The following is a 20833-nucleotide window of genomic DNA, read 5'->3' on the forward strand; positions in this document are numbered from 1 at the left end:
GTACCAGAGATTTGGCAACACAAATTGAGTACCAAACGTACATTGCAGAACTCTGAGGGCATAAAACATGTCTTGAGTGATGTGCGCAGAAACAGATAAAATTTTAACATGTGCCCTGTGCTTTCTGGGGAATATCTCTACTCAGAATAAATGCAACGTGGAGATGTGTGTGGTTTTCTGTTTTCTTACATGATTATATGCACACTGTCTTTCTGTTTGAAAACTGGACAAGGTCATGGTCCTTTCTCAGTAGTATGACTTCTGATAGATGTTTTTCACCCAGTGCTACGTAAGTGTTGTATTTCAAATGCATAGCAAGGATGATGGGCATGTTCAGGTGAAATTTAATTGGAAGTCAGATGGGTTTAAGTACTAGTTCTCTAGAATCACCAATTTTAGGGATCAAAACAGATTTGCAGTTATAAGGTGTCCCAACATCTCCCTTGATTCTGTGAATTTTGAGTTCCTTAGGATCCTTTGCAAGTACCTAGTTATGAGAAATAGTTTGCAAGGCAATTCATGGCATTCCTGAGTATATTCTTATGACATATTGAAATTTGACATCTTCACAATAAGAGAAAAATACTTAACATATTCTTAAGGAGGGAAAGAAATACACAATTCCTCTTCAAACAAAAAATGATTTATCATTTTGTACATGAAATATCAGTTTGGAGTAGTGACTACATGAATGAGGGATTTGTATCTCTTTTACACAATTGACATATCCTGGAGATAACTGCTTTTGAAATTCTGTTTCCTTTGGTGAACACAGTGGCTTTGTAACACTGTCTGAAGTGTTCCGTCAGCACCCAGATTTGTTACTTGCAGTTTCAACCTTCTTTTTTTCAGTGATGGGCCAAGAAAGGAAGTTTATCTATCTTTTACTGGAATAAACAACAGTAGAGTTTTAAACACTGCATTCCTATTTGTAACTTCACTAATGACACTCATATTTCTTAGTGTTAACACCTCTCTGATGTTTAGTAATGTTTATATTCCTCAGAGGCGTTTGTCTGGGTTAGTTTTATTGCCACGTCCTTCCTCTGATTCAGGGTTTTTTAGGACTGGTGTCAGTGTAAGCAACGGCTGGCAAAAAGAAAAAGAAAAAAAAAGTTCTTACTGTATCTTATGCCAGTTAATTTATGGTGATTTATGTGTTTTAAAGGACAAGAATTTTGGATGTCTTTGGGGATTAGTAACATGTGCTGACATTTTCACTTGTAAATTGCTGGGAGAATTTGGCTGAGTTCCTGGTGTCTGATAGCTTCTTAGTGGCTCTAAGTGAAGGTGTAGATCTGCTTGTGGAGATCTCTCTGTCACACGAGTGTCTCTGTATCTGTCCTTGGTTGATGTTGTTTAGCAGTAGCCCTGTGTGAATTTTGTTTGTCATCTGTGTTCTGTGTTTGCTGTTATTTTTAGTCTTGTCAGGGTTATGCAACTGTAGCAGCACAAGTGGACTGCTCTTTCCGGATGTCCAGGGGGCAAGGAACATGCTTTCGTCATCCTATGAAGATGAATAAGGAACAGAGTAATTTCTTTAGTTCCCAGTTACTTTCCTAGAAAGAGAACGGGCAGCTTGAAGACATAAAATAAGCTCACGCGTTTAACATTACAGCAGGCACTGAATAAAATGCCTGAGAAGTTGCTGGAGCCAGAATGAGAACCAGGCAGTCCCCCTTCCATGGGCAGCTACCTCAACGGAGGAATACGACATCATCTTCCTCATACCTGACCAGTGAATACATGAAGACATGCAAAATATGATTTCCGTGAAAGTTGAGTGCTCAGGGTTTTGAAGTCTGGTGTTCTGTCCTGCTTGATGATAACATATAGTCATGTAAAAAAGAGAATCTTGTTGCCCACCCCATTTTTGGGTGTTAGAGGTTACGACTGCTGTTTTCTGAGTAGAGGTTACTTTGGCATGTGTTTATCATGAAGTAGGTGAGGAAAGAGTGTGCCTGGAATGACCACTGTGACAGAAGAGACTGGAAGTGAAATTAAAGAAGCATCAAAAAATCATAAATCAAACCAACTAACCAAAGCAACCACCAACCTTGAAGCAGATTGATTTGTTGAGTAAGGGATTACTGCTACAATGTAGAAATATGAAAACATAAATGCAATGTAAGAGAAGATAGAAAGTTTGCAGTTGAACTTGAAATGAAGTGTAATGTTAAGTAGATCTTTCTAACGGCAAAGTGTGTTGGTGATGGTGTCCATCATGGATTTTACTTAATAAATACTTGTATACTTAATTTAAAAAACTTATTGACATTGGATTTGTATGCGAGCGTAGATACTCTTTTAAAATTCATTATTCTGGGAAAGGTGATCATTGTGGTATGCTTACGTCTCAGGTCTTTTGTTCATTTTCCTTGTTTCAAAGACAGGTCGGGAGTATGCCTGTGTACCTAAGATACATTTCTAGAGCTGAAAGAAAGAGGGGAACAAGGGTTTTTGTCTTCTTCTCTCTCTGCACTCAGTTCCCAGACAGTCTGCCACAAAATTATAACTGGTTCCAGATGGTTTCTGATGGAGAGAAAGCTTACTGGAACTGCTACTCTGAGAAAGAAAGGGGAAAAAAGTCAAAAACAAAACAAAATAAAAACAAAATGTGAAAAGTGTTCACTGTCCAGCAGTCAGCTCTCCTGATGAGCACTGACCAGTGAAAAATATGATTGTAAAAGTGATGTGAACCGAATGTGTAGTATTTATCTGTTTATTGAAGAATTCATGGATTTAAAAAAAAAAAAAGCTTGTGCATAGCACATGCTAGCTTCATGATGCTGCACAGAACAGCACCATGTCAAAATACTGGCTCAGGAGCAAGGTGGGAGCTTCATACGTTAGCACAGTATTATCAGAAGAGCTCTTTAACATTGAAGGAGTAGTGGTTGATGTGGGAGGTAACTTGTCCTGAGCTAACGCAGTTATGTGTGGTTCTGCACTGCACACTGTAAGCTGCAACCATTAATTCGCACTAAAGGGATGATAAGATTACATGTGTTTCAGTTAACTATTTTACACAGCAGTGTTTAATTCCAATCTCATCTGTTATAAGCATTATTGCAACTGGAGTTACTGAGAAGTAAGTGAGAGCAAAACTATGCCAGGATTTATCCTCTTCTTCTGAATTTCAGTAAGAAGAAATAAAGTTCCCAGATTGCTAAAGCTCACTGGGCAGCATGCCTGCCAGATACTTGACATTATTATAATGTAGAGTTCTAGAAGAGGAACGTTTTTGGTCACTTTCAAAGTTTCGTTCTTATGTTTACAGCATATCTAAAGTTACAATGAGTGGCAATTGTTTCCTTGTTATTGTAAAGAATTTTGGAGGAAAATTCAGAGTATCTGAAACAAAATAGAATGTGAAATGCAAAAAGGTATAAAAATAGCAACTTATGGTAGTATTTCAACTTTCCATTTCCTCTTCACAAAATGGTAGCACAAACTTTGTACAGCAACAAATTTAATTTTAAGTATACTTGTTTTATTATTTTTTACTGCACTAGGCCAGTCATGGCTGTGTCAGGTGAAAGTGGGAAATCCACGCAGACTTAATAAGATTTGCACTTGTGTCTCTGAGCTGAAACGGAGATGTGGGGCTTGTTCTCCATTATACTTGGATAGCTGCAGGCAAGAGTGGCTGCTGCATTTTTCTGAGAGATTCAATTTTGTGACTATTAAATAATGGATTGTTTTATCCAGCCAACAGTGAGCGAGCTTATTTTCATAGTACATTGTTTTGTAAATAATGCTTAGACAAAAGTGCAAGCCTTGAACATCCTCTTTGGTTTTGCTGTTTGGCTTTCTCCTCAAACACACCCCTGACCCAGCAGCAAAAGCAGCAATGACTGTCACTAAATATCTGAGGACAATTTACTAATATTTTGTGTGAGCACATATGTGTGTGTTTTGGTTGGTTTTAAAGAACACTGCATGCATGAAACCGCCTAAAAAGAAGGAAAATTCTGTTTTCATTTCTTTTCATATTTGTGGTTGAAATTAAGATAGTGTATTACTAGAAAGCAAAAGTAAAAAAAACTTCAAAAAACGCAAGCTTTATGCAGACACAAATAGCAGTAGAACAGTCTACTCAGTAGTCTTGGCCTTCTGTCTCCATATCATACAGCTATTGGAAATACTTGTTGTCACTCTGGCTGTGTGGGTTTTTCTTTTTTTTTTTTTTCTTTTGTATTTAACTCCTTTTCCTTGCAAAATCTTTTTTTCAGGATGGTTCTTATTCTGTAAATTTTAAATGCCCTTCTCTCTTTTAGCATTGAATTTTTCTCTTTATTGAGCTTATGCATAGTCTACACGGTCAGTTTTACTACAGTTTTGAAATGTTGCTCAGAATATCTGAACTGCGCTTTATCAACAGTGAGAGCTGACTTTTTAACTGTAGAGCGGAAACAGGGATGTACATACATGAGGAGAAACTTTGGCTCTTTCCCCAAAAAATAAACCAGGGGCTATGGAGTCTCCTCCAGGTCCCCCAGGGCAGGCTTGGCAGCCAGGCCCCATCCCACTGCCCCACCGGGAGTGGGGTGGCCAGGGGCACCAGGTACCTGCCTGGGGTTGGGCTGAGGCCGTGGCCTCCCAAGTCCTCAGGGGCTTCTCCTTAGTGGGGTCATTTGCTCCAGACCCTGACCCAAGCGTGTAATTGTCCTGGATACTAAAATGAAAGGTCTTTTGGAGTTTTTGTGGTGGACTGACACTATAAGGCATTATTTTTTCAAGTTAGAGGTGAGCTGTGGATTTTTGGGAAGAAATTGCCTTTACGGCTGTGAGTGGGTTACAGCCCAGCTCCTGCTTTATCACTGAATTCAGTAATAATGCTTCTAGAAAACACCACTGATATTTTTCCTGTACTTTTGTTCTTGTTCACCGATTTTTCTAGAGGAAATGTTGTTGCCTGAAGGGTGAGGTCTAATGTGGGATCTACTTGCATTGGTTAGGCAGCCTTTGATGTCCATTAAGATGATTGGGGGTAAAACAAAGAAATAAAAACAATCTCAAAGCTTTGAATATTCTAAATAACGTGGAAACTGACTGGTTAATGCTTTACTGGAGGGCAGTGCAAGTGTAGAGGCCTAATAATCATGTCATTAAGACAGCATTTTATTGACAGTCCAGGAGAATCTTGATTGTATGTCCTCATGTAAAATTAACCATTCATTGTGCACATTCGTGGATGGTCTTATAGAGCACCTTGATTTGGAAGAGATGTATTTGTTTCAGCAATTATTTTACTCTAAGTTCATAGATTGGTCCTTTGCACCAGAACCATGTTATCTTGGGTTTACACCAGTTTCTCATTCCCATGCTAAACCTAGTAGAAAAGGCTGTCTGCTTTAGTCTATATCAGTCATCTAAATTAGGTGTTGATTGGGTGTTTTCAGAGCTCTGAGGATGTAACTGGTAGAAAATTTGAAATTAACCTCCTTTTTTAAGGGGTGAACATTTTTGTTGAATGTTTTTCCTGCCACTGGAAAAGTAAGCACGAATGTTAAACCAAAGTTTAGTCTAAAGGTACAAATCTTTGCATAGCTTTCTTAATAATCTTGCAGTTATAAAGTTGTTAATCAGGATGCAAACATTGTGCAATATCCTGCTGAATGAAGGTAGAAGACATATGGCATTTAGTTCGCTGAAGTGATTCCTTCTCATGCTATTGCACACATAAACATGAACAAATTAATCTAGAAAGGATAATGCTAAGAATAATGTGGAAAGAATATAGAAAGAAATATATGAAAAAAATCTCAGCACATTTCTTAAACAGAAAAGGGTATAACAAGCATTGTGTTATTCTGTTAACATTAACAATAGTGACTTTTTATTAAGATAAATTCAGAAATAGTGACAGGATGGCTAATTGTGTCTTCATCTGCCTGTCATATTTTCTGTGGTAGTGGCTTTTAACACTAGCTTACAATTCTAGTTTACAAGTCAGTAGCCCTTTGATAGTATGTACACACTCTTGAAGGCTGATGTGGAACAGATAGTCTCATCTTCTGAATGGAATTTCTTTTAAAATTTGTGTAGAGCGAAACTAAAATCTTTCATGAAGTTATTTTTTTCCATACCTTTTGAAGATCAGATTCCTCTATTACCACCCTGTTTTGCCCTCCAAGTTTTCTTGTTTAATAGATGAAATGCATGTTCTATAAAAATTAACCTCTTTAAGTAGAAAAAAAGAAAGAGCTGTTAGTGTAAATATGAAAATAATAACCTAGTGCAGGTGTTAGAATTCTGATGTTTGCTTGGAAATACCCAGTGTTTACATCTTGAAACTTGGTGGTGAGTCTAAGAATAGTAGTAGATTTCTTCAAGTGTTAAAACATGCTTCTTTGGCTGTCGTATAATACTGAAAATTAAAATCTAGAACAAAACGTTTATAAGTTATCATATGATTTAGGATTTTCTGTTTTGTATGGTGTATGCTGCACATATCTATCCCAAGAATGAGTTAAAATTTCCAACTTTATTTTAATAAAAACTTGAAAAATAGTTCTTGTACTAATTCTGTGTTAAAGATATGGTTCACTTTAAAATAGTTTGAGCAAACATCAGTTTTCCTTAATGAGATATAAATTTTGGGCTGTCTGGGAATCCCTTATTTTTGTTTTTGAATGCATATGTACAGAGATGTATAATCTGTAGTCTTGGACATTTAAAAGTGTATTGGCTAATAAAGGAAGAGAAAAATTAATTTTGAAAGATATCTCACTTAAGAGTATGTTCTTTTCACATAATTTTAGATGATGATTGTGTGAAATCACAGTGAAATGCACGTTTCTTTTTTTTTTTTAGGAAAAAGCAAATACAATAATGAATGTTCTCTTTTAGTGCTGAAATATTGACTGTTTTTATTGACTGTGCCAAGAAATGTACAAACAACCCTTAAAATGTTAATAATCTGTAAGTTCCCAGGTGTAATGTCAATTCTTCTTAATTTCAAAAGCAGAGAAAAGAACTCAATTATTAATTCTTGTGTAAGACTGGGGAAGGAGTGGTTCTTAAACCTCACATATTTTGATACTCTTATCTAATAGAAATTATGGATCATTATGTTAATGATTCTACTCATATTTGGGGGCTTTTTTAAGGCTTTAAACAGAAATATTTGCTCTAGTTAATGTAACATAATAGGAGAAAAAAATATTTTGCAATGTGTTCTCCATTGCAAAACTTAAGTATTCAGCGGTTATTTCTGTTCTCTATAGCTCCGCAAAATGTATTGGCAGAGCAGGCTTTATTGATTTTTTTTTTTCTTTATGAATGTGTGTTAAAGTATATACATACATATATATTAAAGATATGTATTACATATAGTGGGATTAGTGAGTTATGAATACATTTACAGACATGGTGAAATGTAAACATTAGTTATCTGTGTCTAATTTTTAATCTGATTGATCAAATGACAATGTAAAAAAGATGAGATACTCTACAGCTATCTTTCTATTTATTTGTTTTTGCCACAAATAATTTGTATGGCAGTTTGAAAATTTTATAAATCTGCATGTTATTTTTTTACTATATATTTCTTTTTGACGGGTATGTGTAAAGGTATATGAAATTATCATGACTTTGTCTTAGATATAGTTGTGAGATAATGATTTAAAGAGAATATTTTTTTCTGCTATGTTATGCATAAAAACAAAAACATTTAAAATAATCAGCTATGAATGGAGAATTCAATTTCGTGTGTTACAGAGCACTCATTTTTCTCCACCCAGGGGAAGATGCTTTAAAGTTATTATAAAACTATAAAAGAGCTAATTAGAAAAAAAACGAGTTTACTTCTAATATGCTAATATGTTGTATATCAGTAGTTGGTTTTTATGTCCTTTCACAATTGTGAATTACTGCTGCCATTGGAATCTGAACAATAGCGGAGTTTCAGAGATGAAAATCCTATTTCCAGAGTTTTCTTACTAGAGGCTGTTAGAAAACATTGAGGAAGGTTGTTTAAAAAATCTGAAAAGACAAAATTGTGCATGGACTTTGTATGTGTGGTGTATTTACCTATTCAAGCTTTGCATTTATTGTTCTTTTTAGGCAAATCCATATACCTGAAACTAAGAGACAGAAAGTTTTCTGGGATACTAAAATGTAATAATATAATAATATAAATATAATAAAAATTTAAAAATATAATAAAATTAACATTTTTGGCTTAGGAAGTTTTTTGTTGTTATTGTTGTTGTTTTCAACAAATGTCTTCAAAGTATTTTTGTATTCCTGCAGGCACCTATGTGAAAAAATATAAGGCAAGGTTTGTATGGAAAAGTATTGTCTGTTAACAGTCAGTTTTATATAGTTGCAGAGAAATAAAGCTTTGAGAACACAGTCTCCGCAAGTCTAGAAATAGAAAGCAGTAAATTTAAAAGTAAATATAGTTCAAGAATAATTCCTCTGAAATTAATTTTGCTAATCGATTAGACAATTTCAAGGAGAGGTAACAAAAGTAAAATGCTAAAATTGCATTAATTTTGAGACAGAACTGATAGTGCAAACTGACCAATGTAACCCAAATATCCAGAAATTTCTATGCCACCTGGCTTGCCAAGAAAGTCATTTGTGTAGGTGCTTTTTCCATTGATGGAATCCCATTGACCTCAGATGGGAATTTTTGCTGTGGTGGGCATCTGCTTATGGCTGCCTTTGCAAAGGAGACCTTTGTGAACGACAAAGGGAGTGCTGATGGGAGAGATGATGGGTTTGTTTGCTTTTTTGGATCATCCTCTTTTTTTCTCAGAGCAAACTGAAGCTGATTTCATGTCCAGTGATGACTTCCTGACAGTTTTGAGTATCAGAACTTGATATCCTTCTATAATAAGGGTACCCACTTAATGGATGAAGGGAAGGTGGTAGATGAAGTTTTCTGCATTTCAGCAAGGCTTTTGGCACAGCATTCCTCTGGACAAATTGTGCAGTTGTGTGATGAGCAGGTACATGCTATGGTAGGCAAAGAACTGACTGAATGTTAGGGTGCAAGGTGTTGTAATGAATGGAAGTAATCTGTCTGATCACTAGTGGTGTGATTCCCCAAGGCTCAATATTGGGGTCAGTTCTGTTCAATGTTTTAATCAATGATATGGATGCAGGAGTTGAATGCATCCTTAGTAAATTTGCTGGAGATACTAAACTGGGAAGTGATGTGGACTCTTGAGGAATGAGAGGCCTTGCAGAGGGATCTAGATAGACTGGAGCATTGGGCCTTCAGCAGTGGCATAAAGTTTAATGACAGAAACTGGATTCTGCATTTGGGATTGAGTGATGCTGGACAAAATTACAGATTGAGAGAAGAGTGGCTTGAGAGTGGTGCTAGTTGACAGTAGGCTAAACATGAGCCAGCAGTGTACACTGGCAGACAAGAGGGCAAACCATGTTTTGGGGTGCGTTAAACACAGTGTAGCCAGCTGTTCAAATGAGGTAATTATCCCACTGTGTTTACTATTGGTGTGGCCTCACCTTGAATATTGTGTGGAGTTCTGGGCTCCACGATATAAAAATGGCATTAAAATACTTGAATGTGTCAGAGAAGGGCAACAAGGCCGGTTAAAAGGCTGCAAGGCATGTACTATGGGTTTGTTAAGCTTGAAGAAAAGGAGGTTGAGGGGTAACTCCACAACTTCCCAAGGAGGAAAAGTGGAGAGGGAAATGGTCATCTTTTCTCCCTGATATCTGGTGACAGGATGTGTGGGAATGGCTGAAAACTGTGTCAGGGGAGGTTCAGACTAGACATTAGGAAAAAACTTTACCAAGAGGTTAGTTGGACACTGGAACAGGCTTCCTAGTGAGGTGTTTGATGCCCTGTGCCTGACAGTGTTTAAGAGGCATTTGGATCTCACTCACAATGATGTTTTAACTGTGGATCAGCCCTGACAGTTGGACTCAATGATCTTTGTGTAGGTCCTTTCCAATTGAAACTATTCGAATTTAAGAATCTATGTATTTGACAAATAAAGTTATAATGCAGGGTAAATATGTAAATACACTGCAGCAGTTGTTTTCTAATCTGTAATTGTACTAAAAATGTGTTTGATTGTAGCTTTTTGCTGTGGCAGAGTAGCTTTTTAAGACACTAATCTCTTCAGAAAAATACACTAGATGAATGGAGATCATGAAAAAAGATAGGGAAATAGTGAATGGACTGACGTTTAAAAAAAATAAATCACAGCCAAGTTTTGGGTTTTTTAATTTATTAATTATGAGAAATTTATTGCTGGTGCTCTTGCAAGAGCTTAAATAAGCATAGCTGTCCAGGCAATGTGTAGGCAAGATTATTATTTTACTAGATGGTGCTTGGGTATAGATAAAGATTCTATATATTTGACATGAACTTTTTACCAAGGCATTTATTGACATACTGCTAACAGAGGTGGTTGTCTGGTTGTCTAAAATCACCCAGTTGCTTTTTTTTTTTTTTTTGCTTGCACTGATGAAGCTGATTGCTAGATGCTGTTCAAGAAACATAGCAAGCTCAGTTCTGAAGAATATTATCGTAAGAAGAAAATGTGTATAATATTGTACTGAAATCAAGTAAGCCACTTAACAAGATTAAAAGCTGATTGACTAGGCCTCTGCAATAACTGGATGTGCTACCAGGGTGACTGAGAACATTGATCCTTTCCTTTAAATACTGGTGGAAAAGCCATCAGGCTTCAGGTCAACCTTGAACCACCTTTCCCTATGGATGCCAAAGAACTTCTTCCCACCCCAAATTAAATTTGCAAACAGGCTGATTTATGGATTTGTCCTGACCTCGGAAGTGTCCTTGTTGCCATTCTTTCCAAGAATGCCACTAATGGTCATAGCACATCCTCTGCTCCTCTGCAGAGCGCCCTGTAAGTAAGTGCATATAGCAGGGCTGACTCCCTCTTCTCAAGTACGTTCACTTTAAAGTTCTGATAATTGCTTACAAAATTCCCTGTGGGATAGGCCCATTTACTTTTTCTTGTTTACAGATGTAAGTATAAGTCTTCAGGTGGTCTTTAAAGACAGTGTCTGTAAAGGAAGTTTAAGCATTAAGCAAAAGAAGTAGTCTGCCTGGGTTTAATTTTTTTTCAGACATCAGAAGTTGCTCTTAAGCATTCTGGATTTCACACCAAACAAACTTCTATTAAACTTCATGGATTTTTTTGTTTTTTTTGAAGGCTGGTGGCAGAATCGCGTTTAGAAATAGAACATAGATGCTACTTGTTCTTCCTTCTTGCCAGATATACCCATAAAGATCACACATTTCTTGGCTAAACTGCAGATATGGGGCGAGAGTCCAAAGTCTTTGTATCAGGGCTATTAAGGAGTTGGAGTCTTATTCAAAACATTAGTTAGTTTGGAAGACAAGAATTATAGTTGTTGTATGGATTTGTTTGTTAAAAGTGAGACTTTTTGGGTTTTGTATTTATAACCAGAATGGAGAGATGTGATGAGGATCAATTAATGCTTAAGTTGTCAACTCATTCTCTATATAGTAACAATACATTTCATGAAGTGGTGACTGGAGAAACTTGTTTTCTTTTGGGATACACATTTCTGGCAGAACTAAGGCTGCATTTTTTCTCCAAAATCAAGTTGTTTTGGATATAGCTGAGAAAACTGAATTTATATTAGTTACATTCCATGAGTGAATAAATGACATCTCCTGACTCCTCAGCAGTTGCTTTATCTCATGTGAAAGTTTAATGTAGTAGGTCTCATAATATTCCGATATCAGCTGCACAGTGGATTTAGAGATTACTTCATTTTGTTGGTGGTGGAGGTTTTTATCCTTTCAGTAAGGAAGTCCATATACTATCCTTTCAGCACAGAATATGCATGACATCCTTAGAAAGGATGTGTCTGGGTTGTAGCAATATTGCTGCCCCTTTTAACAGCCTGCTGATATGGGTGTTGCCAGGAAAACGCTTGCACTAAATGTATACAATAGGAAACATTAGACAAAGTTAGTGGAGAGTTCTGTTCTTTATAAAAATCAGTACAACACCAGTTGCAAGTTATCAAGCCCTTTTTCGTTTATAATTCACAATCTTTTCACTAGAAGGATTTTGTAAAAGCAAACAAATGGGTGACAGTAAAAATCAAATTGCTCTCGAATTAAGTGATGTCATTTAAAGGACAACTGGTTATTTTAGGCATGCTCTAATTTGGAATCTGAATACAATTCATTGTTTTTCTGCATTATTTAATGATAATCCTTATTTGTAATATAATGAACTTGTATGTAATTTCTTAAAGAGAGACAATCAATACTACTTTATGCATCCCTCTATATTTTTTGGGGGGGTGGTTTTGTGAGTTTACAGGTGAGGAAAGTAACCGGTTCAGCTGCCAACTAACTTGTCCATCATTCCATACAGTCTTTGTAACTTGGATGCATCTTCAGTGCTAAGCTTAAAAATGCATATTACTATGAAAATGCCTCATAAGTGTACTTAATTTTATTAATTTAGGCAGCACCTTGAACACTTGCGTAGAAATAACTTAAATAAATGGTAAAAAATTGCTATGGTAAATAGGAAACTCAAATTGTAAATGTTTTGTGCTATTGTATATGCTTACCCTGATTAAGCGGTATGTTCTTTCTCTTTTCTCACAGCCTGTGCTTTCCGTTACAATGGGCTCTCCTTTGTCTACCTCATCTACCTCCTGCTCATTCCTCTGTTTTCAGAACCCACAAAAACAACGATGCAAGGTAAGACATTCCTGATTCATTTTTAAGATTCTGTGCTGGGCACAGTACCTGCAAAAGCCTTGGTGGTGAGGGCTTTTCCCTTATTAAGTGAGCTCATTTGTAATACATGCTATAAACTCAGACACTGCAGTTTCTCTGTAGGCTGGCTTTGGTGCTGAAGGACTTCCAAGCCTGATGTTTTTTGTTTGTTTGTTTGTTTGTTTGTTTTGCCCCAACATGCAGCTGGGTACTGAGGGATCCTTTTATGGCATTATTTCACCTGGAATACTGAAGTGATCTGGGTGAAAAATGAGCTGTCAGAAACAACCCAAAGGCATCTTACTGTGCACAAGGGCTGGATTTGTAGCTACTTTTAAAAATTAAATTTGGTCTCAGATTTTTCACTCAACTGAGTTTTAGGTACTTATTTAAACACCATTGTCATCCTGATTTACATTATACCACTGCCTTAATAAAAATAATAGAAAAGGTTTACTGGTAGAGATAACAAATAACATCTATGTATCACATACCTATCAAACTTTTACAATTTAAAATATGAAAACAATTGTGCCAACCTATGAAGATAAAAATTATTTCTATCTAGTATTATATTCTTGCTATTTGTAGGGTGCCTGTTGTCTACAGAGGAGTGACTTCTTGAAAGTCAGCAGAAATGGCTGTATAACAGTATTGACACTTAAGAGTTTGTGATCTGGAGTGGAATTTGTGAGTGGAATTTGCAGTGAGGATGCAATCATGTCTTATCATCTACTGATGTCACCTAGTAGCCTGTTGGATGAGATTGCAGATGACTGAATTTCAAAGTACTAGTGCTGCATGAAACATTCCTGTTCCTGCTCTCCTGATTCTCCTTTAGATCAGTATGAAAAATAATACCGCACAATGCTCTGAGAACAGTTCTTGGTGAGTTTCAGGTTCTGTTTTAGAGTAACTCTGCAAGCTGTCATCCTCTTTTCTCTTTACTGAGAAGATAGAGAGCAAGCAGAACTTTCAGAAATATCTGATGAACTATTCATTAATGAGTGGCACACACTGAGAGTACCAAACTTAATTTTCACAAGTGGAAGTTCAACTTATGTTGTCCCAATTTTTGCTAGTGTTTTCATTAACCATCAGCTTAAGTAAGAAGAAGGCTAAACTAAGTAAAACCATCTGTATGTGTGCAAGGTTTCTGCTCATGTGAATTTTCACCCACTCTATGTATAGGGGATCTTGCATAAGGAAGAGCACTTTCTTCTCCAGGTCCCTGCATGGAGAAAAAAAAAAGGCAGTTAGATTTGTGCTGTGGAAAGTGTATACTGACCTATTCTAATTATGATGACTCACTATTTTTCTTTTACTTTAGCTAGGATGGATGCAGATCTTTTTTTTTTTAAAATCTTTGAAGGACTTACTGAAATTATATCCTGTTACAGTGCATGTCACAGACTTGCTTCATTTAGAAGAGCATCTGTACTGAATTAACCCATTTTGCATTCTTTTTTTTTGTTTTATGTTATAATTATTTCATGTGATTATAGTAGCATCAAATGACAGAGGTATGTGCTATGTAGTTTATATACATTCTCTACACCCGAACTAAAGGTAAAAAAGTGGAAAGGATTGCATGAGGGTGGTATTATTGCTAGATGTTATTCATAAATGGGATATGAGTTATAGATAGATCAAAGTCAAATTTCCAAAAATTGTTTACAGTGGGGTAAATTTGAATTAGACCAAATTTGGACTCTTTGAGAATTGCGGTTGGAGTCTTTTGGCAGAGTTATGAATCAGCTGAGAATTAGAGCTCTTTTGAGAGCTCACCTGTTAGCTATAGAGTTCAAATCTCTCACCCCTGGCTGAAGGAGCCATCTTCCCCAAACACTTCTGTGCAGAAGGGAAAGAGGTCTACTTAGTAAATGTATTTCATACCTTAATTTCTATGTTTCTATCATGTCTCTCCGTATTATTTTACTTCCCCACATCAGTCTTCACTCAGTTTCTAACAGTAAATCTAAGAAAGTAGCACACTGCCTTTTGGCCAGGACCCACACCAGTTGGGTGGGCCAAGTTCATGTTGACTGTGTAAGTATCCAGTGGAGACAGAAAAAAGAGAGCTGAAAAATAAATAAAATAAGCATAAAATGTAGGAAATCCCACTCTAAGTAAGGGTGCCAGTCATTTTTAAAGTGGAAAATTACAGGGACAGTATGAGAATGAAACATCTGTAAATGCCCATCTGTGAGCTAAAGCTTCTCTTAGAAGTGCTGAAGGTGACAGCTGAGAGGGAGGCACTCACTGAGGAGTTTAGGTGCAGCTTCCCAGCTAACATGCAGTTACCACGTTGTTTTTGTGTGTTTTATTTTCGCTGCCTCTTCTGTACCATTGTCAGGATGAACAGAGCCATTTTCTAGATGCCAAGAGGGATTGTGGAGAAACATGCTAATCTTCTAGAGTCTAAAAAGTTTATTTGATTAAAACTTCCAATGACTTTGATAGACGTTAGTTTGCATCACTGATGGCAGAAATCTTTCATCAGAGGGGATAGTGCTTTCTTAGGATTTTGGATAATTTCCTTATACTATGTGTCATATTGCATTAAGTTTCTCCTAAATTTCATGTTATGATGCATTCATGAGAATTAGTTTCACAGGTGAATTCAGTGTGTCTGAATGTAACCATTTCGGTCCACCATACCTGTCACCTTTTCAAATTTTGTGTGTGTGTGAGACAATATTTCTTTCTACAAAGTGCGGAGGGATTTTTTTTTTCCATGTACAGAGGATAGAAAAAAAAAAGGGAAATTATAACTACTTTAACTAAAACCAGCCAAGCCACCATTAAATCAAAGAGTCAAAAGTTAAGTAAAACAAACTTTATTCAAAAACTAAACAAAACCACAATGCGGCTATATATTTTACTTGTCTTTTTATTTTTATTTTTTTTCCCACTTTCATTTCTTTCCCATAAACAATATTTTTGATCTTCCCTTCCATTTCTGTTTTGTTAAAATCATTGTTTTTCCTGAAGCCTTTGCTTCATTTGAGTAAGTCTTTTTAATCTTTTGAGCTTTCTCCACCAAAGTTTTCCTTCCTTGTCTTCTCCTGGTTCATTCAAATTCCCAGTCACAATCTCTGACAAACTTTGCCACCTCTTGCTCTTCCATCTGTCTTCTGAGTTTATTGTCTTACATCTTGCATTTACTAAATTTATTCAACTCCTATCTGCCAAGGGTAAGGGTTTTCCTGACTGTAGAATTAGAAGCTCCATAGTCTGGAATGAACAATGTCAGACTAGATTAATTTTTGTTTTGAAAGAAACCTAGAAGTTTAGATACACTGGGGAAAAGTACTATACTTTCTGAAATAGTTTGAATGGTATTTAAAGCTTAATAAGTTATGTTTTTCCTATTTTTTCTTAAGCTTTTTCTTTAATCTTCTTTAAAATAGAATTGCTAAGATAAAACTATATTAGTCCTTGAACTTGGAAGAGGCACAGTCTCCTGTCTCTGCGTATTTGTTTCAAGATACTACCTTGCCCATTGAAAATACCAACTTCTTCTAAAGAAAAGGAAACATGTCCTTCAATTAGATCTGAAATGCCGAGTTACTTAAGATTTAGCTGAACATGTTTGGCTACAAGAAGTATTACTTCATTGTCCATGAAGCTAGCTGAATAAGGGAAATTGTATTCATGAGCTTTTATGTGCAGCTGAAAATTTCTTTGGTTAACTGTCTTGTTCAGCCCTATCTATTATTTATAATCCTTGAAATCTGTGATTACAAAGTTGATTATACAGTGAAATGTACTACTCTGCATGCAACAACTATAAAAAAGTTTTGTTGCAAATAATATTTTTGTCCGGAAGTACTTCAGAACTTGATTAGGCCAATTTTTCAAGGGTTCCTGATGAGAACTGCTTTTGAGGTAGATGCCTATTTGCATGCATTGTAACACCATGTGATTTGGGCAGTGGTTTTCTACATGAATTACCTCTAAAATCAGCAACTGATTATCTGTTTCATTGGAGATGACACGTAGACAGTAAACTGTTTAAAAGTCTACTTTCTAACTTCTGATTCAGAGATGGTTATATTAGTGATCTTTTTGTTTGCGTCTAAAGTCAACTGTGTGGAGGTCCTAGTCCTTATCAAGGACTTGTACATACTGTGGTGACAGAAATAATAAAGCATGACCATATAGATTTGCTCTGTTTTGGACCAATAGCTCATCAACAGTACTACGTAACTGTTTTCTGTGTGGCCTTTCTTTTGTGTATAGCAGAGGTGAGTTTGCATGTAGTTAGTTTTGTTAACATTATTTCAGTTCATAATCTCTGATATTCTAGATATGAATAATAAGACTATGTGGCCAGCCACCATGTAAATAATGATGATAATAAAAATCAAATAATAATAAAAAAAAAAACAACACAGAATTTCAAGCATGGACTGGACTTTGCTAACTTCATGTTAGTGGCAACAGGAATGGAATTGCTTCTGAATGGAGATACTGCTCAGCATATTAAAACTTCTGTCTCTTTGGTACTAAAAATACTAATATAGCACGGATCCGTAAAAGTGATGTTTCAAAAATGTCTAGATCGATGAGCTGATGAAAAAAATCTAAATCACAGTAATTTTTAATTGAGCATTATTTTGAGTATTGCTGAAACCATGGTAAAGAAATGGAATAGGAGACTGTTTTGCAGATATGAAAGGGCTTATGATCTGGAATAATTTGCATAGAATTGCAAGATGCAAAAGGGCTACAGTGGCAAATTTGGATCACCAAATATAGCTCAAGACGTTTCAGGACAGCACTGATTCAAATGAATATAGAAAAAAAAACAAAACACAAACATTATTTTGATTTATGTATGTGCATGCGCATCAGTTTAATGCATCTGTTTTATGAGCAGTATTTTCACTCTCAGTTGCACTAATTTTCTGGAGTTTCACACTGACATTAGATATAAAACTTAAATATTCAAGTTATGAATTGGGTCAACCTATATAGCCAGTGAATAGTACTGAGTACTCTGAGTTGACTGTTTGAGCCTGTACTGAGTCCAAAAATCTTAAATTAGATGCTTAATTTTAGACCTCATCTACATTACATGGTATTGAGATTTCTGAACAAAATGGGGAGTTTACATGAATATAGTCCTGTGAATCTCATGAAAGAGAAAACCAGTTGTTAACTTCCTAATCGTAAATCCTTGCACTTCATGATTGTGTGGTTTGTAGTACAAAAATACACCTTCTGTTTCAAAGCAGGGCATCCACTAATACATCTTCAATTTTAGCTTTTCAAGAATTTCTAAACATTGCTTGTGAAAGAATTGCTGCCCAAAGCATATGTGCAGAAATCATTTGAAAATAACTTCAGAAAAAAAAAAGCAATGAAACAACAAGAACAAAACAGCCAGCCAACCAACCAACCAACCCCCCAAAGCTAAAACACTGATTGAAAGTTATGTTTAGACATTTTTTAACAAAATTCCCTTCCCTCATTTGTCCTGTGAAAACCATGTTCTACTGATGGCAAATTTGGTATTTAAAACTGTGTACAGGAATACTGACAAAGAATGACATGTTTAAAGAATATAGCATTTTTGTATATTCACTAACAGTACAATGGGCTAGTCTTTAATGTCTGCTACTATGCAATGGTGATGTTTGCAAACTCACACATCTTTATCTGTGTTGAAAATGTAAGAAAGATCCTTAAACTTTTTGGTCTTTTTAAGCCAGTTTAAACCATTTTCTCAGCAGCATTATTAATAGGATTTGATTGAAAACAGAAATCTTGTAGCTAATTTGGGTGCTTTCAAGCATTCTGGTTTCCTTAAAGTGTATGCATCAAAGAATGAGTTTGTAGGTTGGAAATACCGACTTTGATATTGGAAGGACTTCCTCACATGGTTTCTGTTGCCTGCTTTGAATAGAAATTCAGCCAAATGTGCCTCTGAAGGCTTAGATGCCTGTTACTGCTTCAGTCTATGGAGCTGGTTTTAGTTCAAGCAGTTGGAGTTCATGACTGTTTTTACTTTCATAACAATTGTATCACTTACTATTATTATAATATTATGAGGGTATTGTACTCCAAATAGGTGATAAAATCCACCTGGTTTGACCATCTGGAACTGTAGCTAAAAGAGCAGTACCCATTTTGTGCATGAGTTGTATGGTTGACATCCTATTCTGCCCTGCATAGGATAAAGGCTGTACCTGCTTACTGGATTTTTAATAGTATTGACAAATTGTGCTCTGCACTTCAGTTCTTCAGGATGGTTTTCTGTAGTGACTGCCAGTATGGACATTGATAGGCCATAGGCCTAGCCCTGCCGTAATCTTGTTGTGAGTTATAATGTAAAAATTTGCTACACTGGGAAGGAAAGAAGATATGTTTAATGTTTTACACAGCTTTTAAAAACATATTTAAATAAAAAATCTTCACATTTTTGGGTAGCACAGCTTGAGTTTTCACCTTTTGAGAAGTTTTTCTTCCATGTTTTACCACAGAGATGATTCGTTCCTTTAAAAAAAAAAAAAAAAAGATCTATTACCTGTTATCCTTAAGTGCTCAGTAGAAAGTACTCTGGGCAATAATAGACATGCTTACTAAAGGGGGATGGAGAGCTGTTTAAGATGTCCTCAGAACTACTGAGTGTCTTTGTAAAAGCCTGAAGATTTGGTATGAAGATTTATTTATAACTCAGAAAATGCTTTTCAGCAATTAAAAACGGGGTTTCTACTGGATTGGGCATGTGTTTTCCTATGGAGGCATGCCAGGCTGCTACATAAACATCCTTTGGCTCAAAATAGCGCATCTCAGCTAGGTTTCTCCACTTCCAACATTATAAGTATTCTCACGGGAGTGAACAATGGAGTGTGTTATTTATAATCTGTGGGCCAAATCCTGAAGTACTTATTCATGGAATTTCTAGCAATGGATGAGTGAAAATGAAGTGATGCCTTTAATTTAACCAGCTTCAGAAATTCTCTTGCATCTAATGAGCTAGACATCTTCCCTGTTAGTGATACTGTGTGCTTTCTCACTCTTTAGTATCAAAACATTTTCTTAAGAAATGAGATAAAATGCTCTCCAGCTAAGTGAAAGTGTACTCATAAGAAGCATTGCACTTGACAGCAATGAGTACAGAAGTCTTGCATCACTAAGTTTTCTTCATATGATAAATAATACCTGTACCCTTCTCACTGCTTTGTAATGCTGTTTCCAAATAGGCTGTTCCACTCTGAGAGGGCTGACTCCAGTTCTTGGATTGTTTTACTTTGTGGCTTCCACAAAAGAAATTGTGAGCAGGGACTCCCATTATGTGGTTGATTAGTTGATGTGTCTCCAGTTTTCATTATCACTGTTATTATAGAGTGCTGTCAATGTTTTATTTTATATAGCTTGTAAAAGTTACTTTTCTAGTTTATCTTTTGTTGTCTTTGTATAAGTGCTAAAATCATTAAAATTTGGTCAATTACCTTCCTTTCCATTAAGCATGTGCAAAATAAACCTTTTATCACTTCTAAATTTGGAAGGTGAGAGTGCAAAACTTAGAATCTAATCTAGAAACAATGTGGTAACTTAAGAGAGTTTGTTCTAAGGTAACAGCCTGCTCAACTAATGCCGTGAAAACCTAAGGAGAAATTTCTGCCATGAGTTAGAGGAAGACAAGGATAAAAAGTGTGATTTAGACCCAGCTGTGTGCACTGACAACAGTGCTGTCCTGAATGTGCACACTTGCTCAAATTTGGGATCTGATGGAGGCTTACTGTGTATGTGAAAAGATTTTAAACTCTGAATGACCTTGTGGCATGTTTTTAAATTGAATTAAATAATGAAATTATAAAAATGAATTTTACAAAATCATATAAAAATAGCAGCATTTTAGGCTGTAGAATACGATTTAGTATGCATCATGTAATACTGCAATCCTATGACTGATCAGTCAGCCCACAGATTTAGATGGAAAGAAAATGCTGCTGAGTATACCAGTGAAGCAAAACTTCAAGAATTTGTTCTCCTTTCTGTACTCCGAAGAATGAATTTTTCTGGGTTAAATTGCATGCACTTCTTTTAGCTTGTTGCATATGTAAATGATTGTAGAATTTCACAGTTCTTTCT

The 20833-nt window shown here is 35.9% G+C and overlaps 1 protein-coding gene across 1 annotated transcript in view; it reads left to right on the forward strand.

The window, feature by feature from the left end:
* Positions 1-20833, forward strand: part of PIEZO2 (piezo type mechanosensitive ion channel component 2) — a 314668-nt gene that overhangs the window by 45435 nt on the left and 248400 nt on the right. Inside the window, 1 exon segment of the mRNA XM_080580333.1 lies at positions 12614-12709. Coding sequence (XP_080436459.1) covers positions 12614-12709 — 96 coding nt within the window.

This window comes from Anser brachyrhynchus, assembly GCF_964034855.1.
Source record: "Anser brachyrhynchus genome assembly, chromosome: 2".
Taxonomy (NCBI): domain Eukaryota; kingdom Metazoa; phylum Chordata; class Aves; order Anseriformes; family Anatidae; genus Anser; species Anser brachyrhynchus.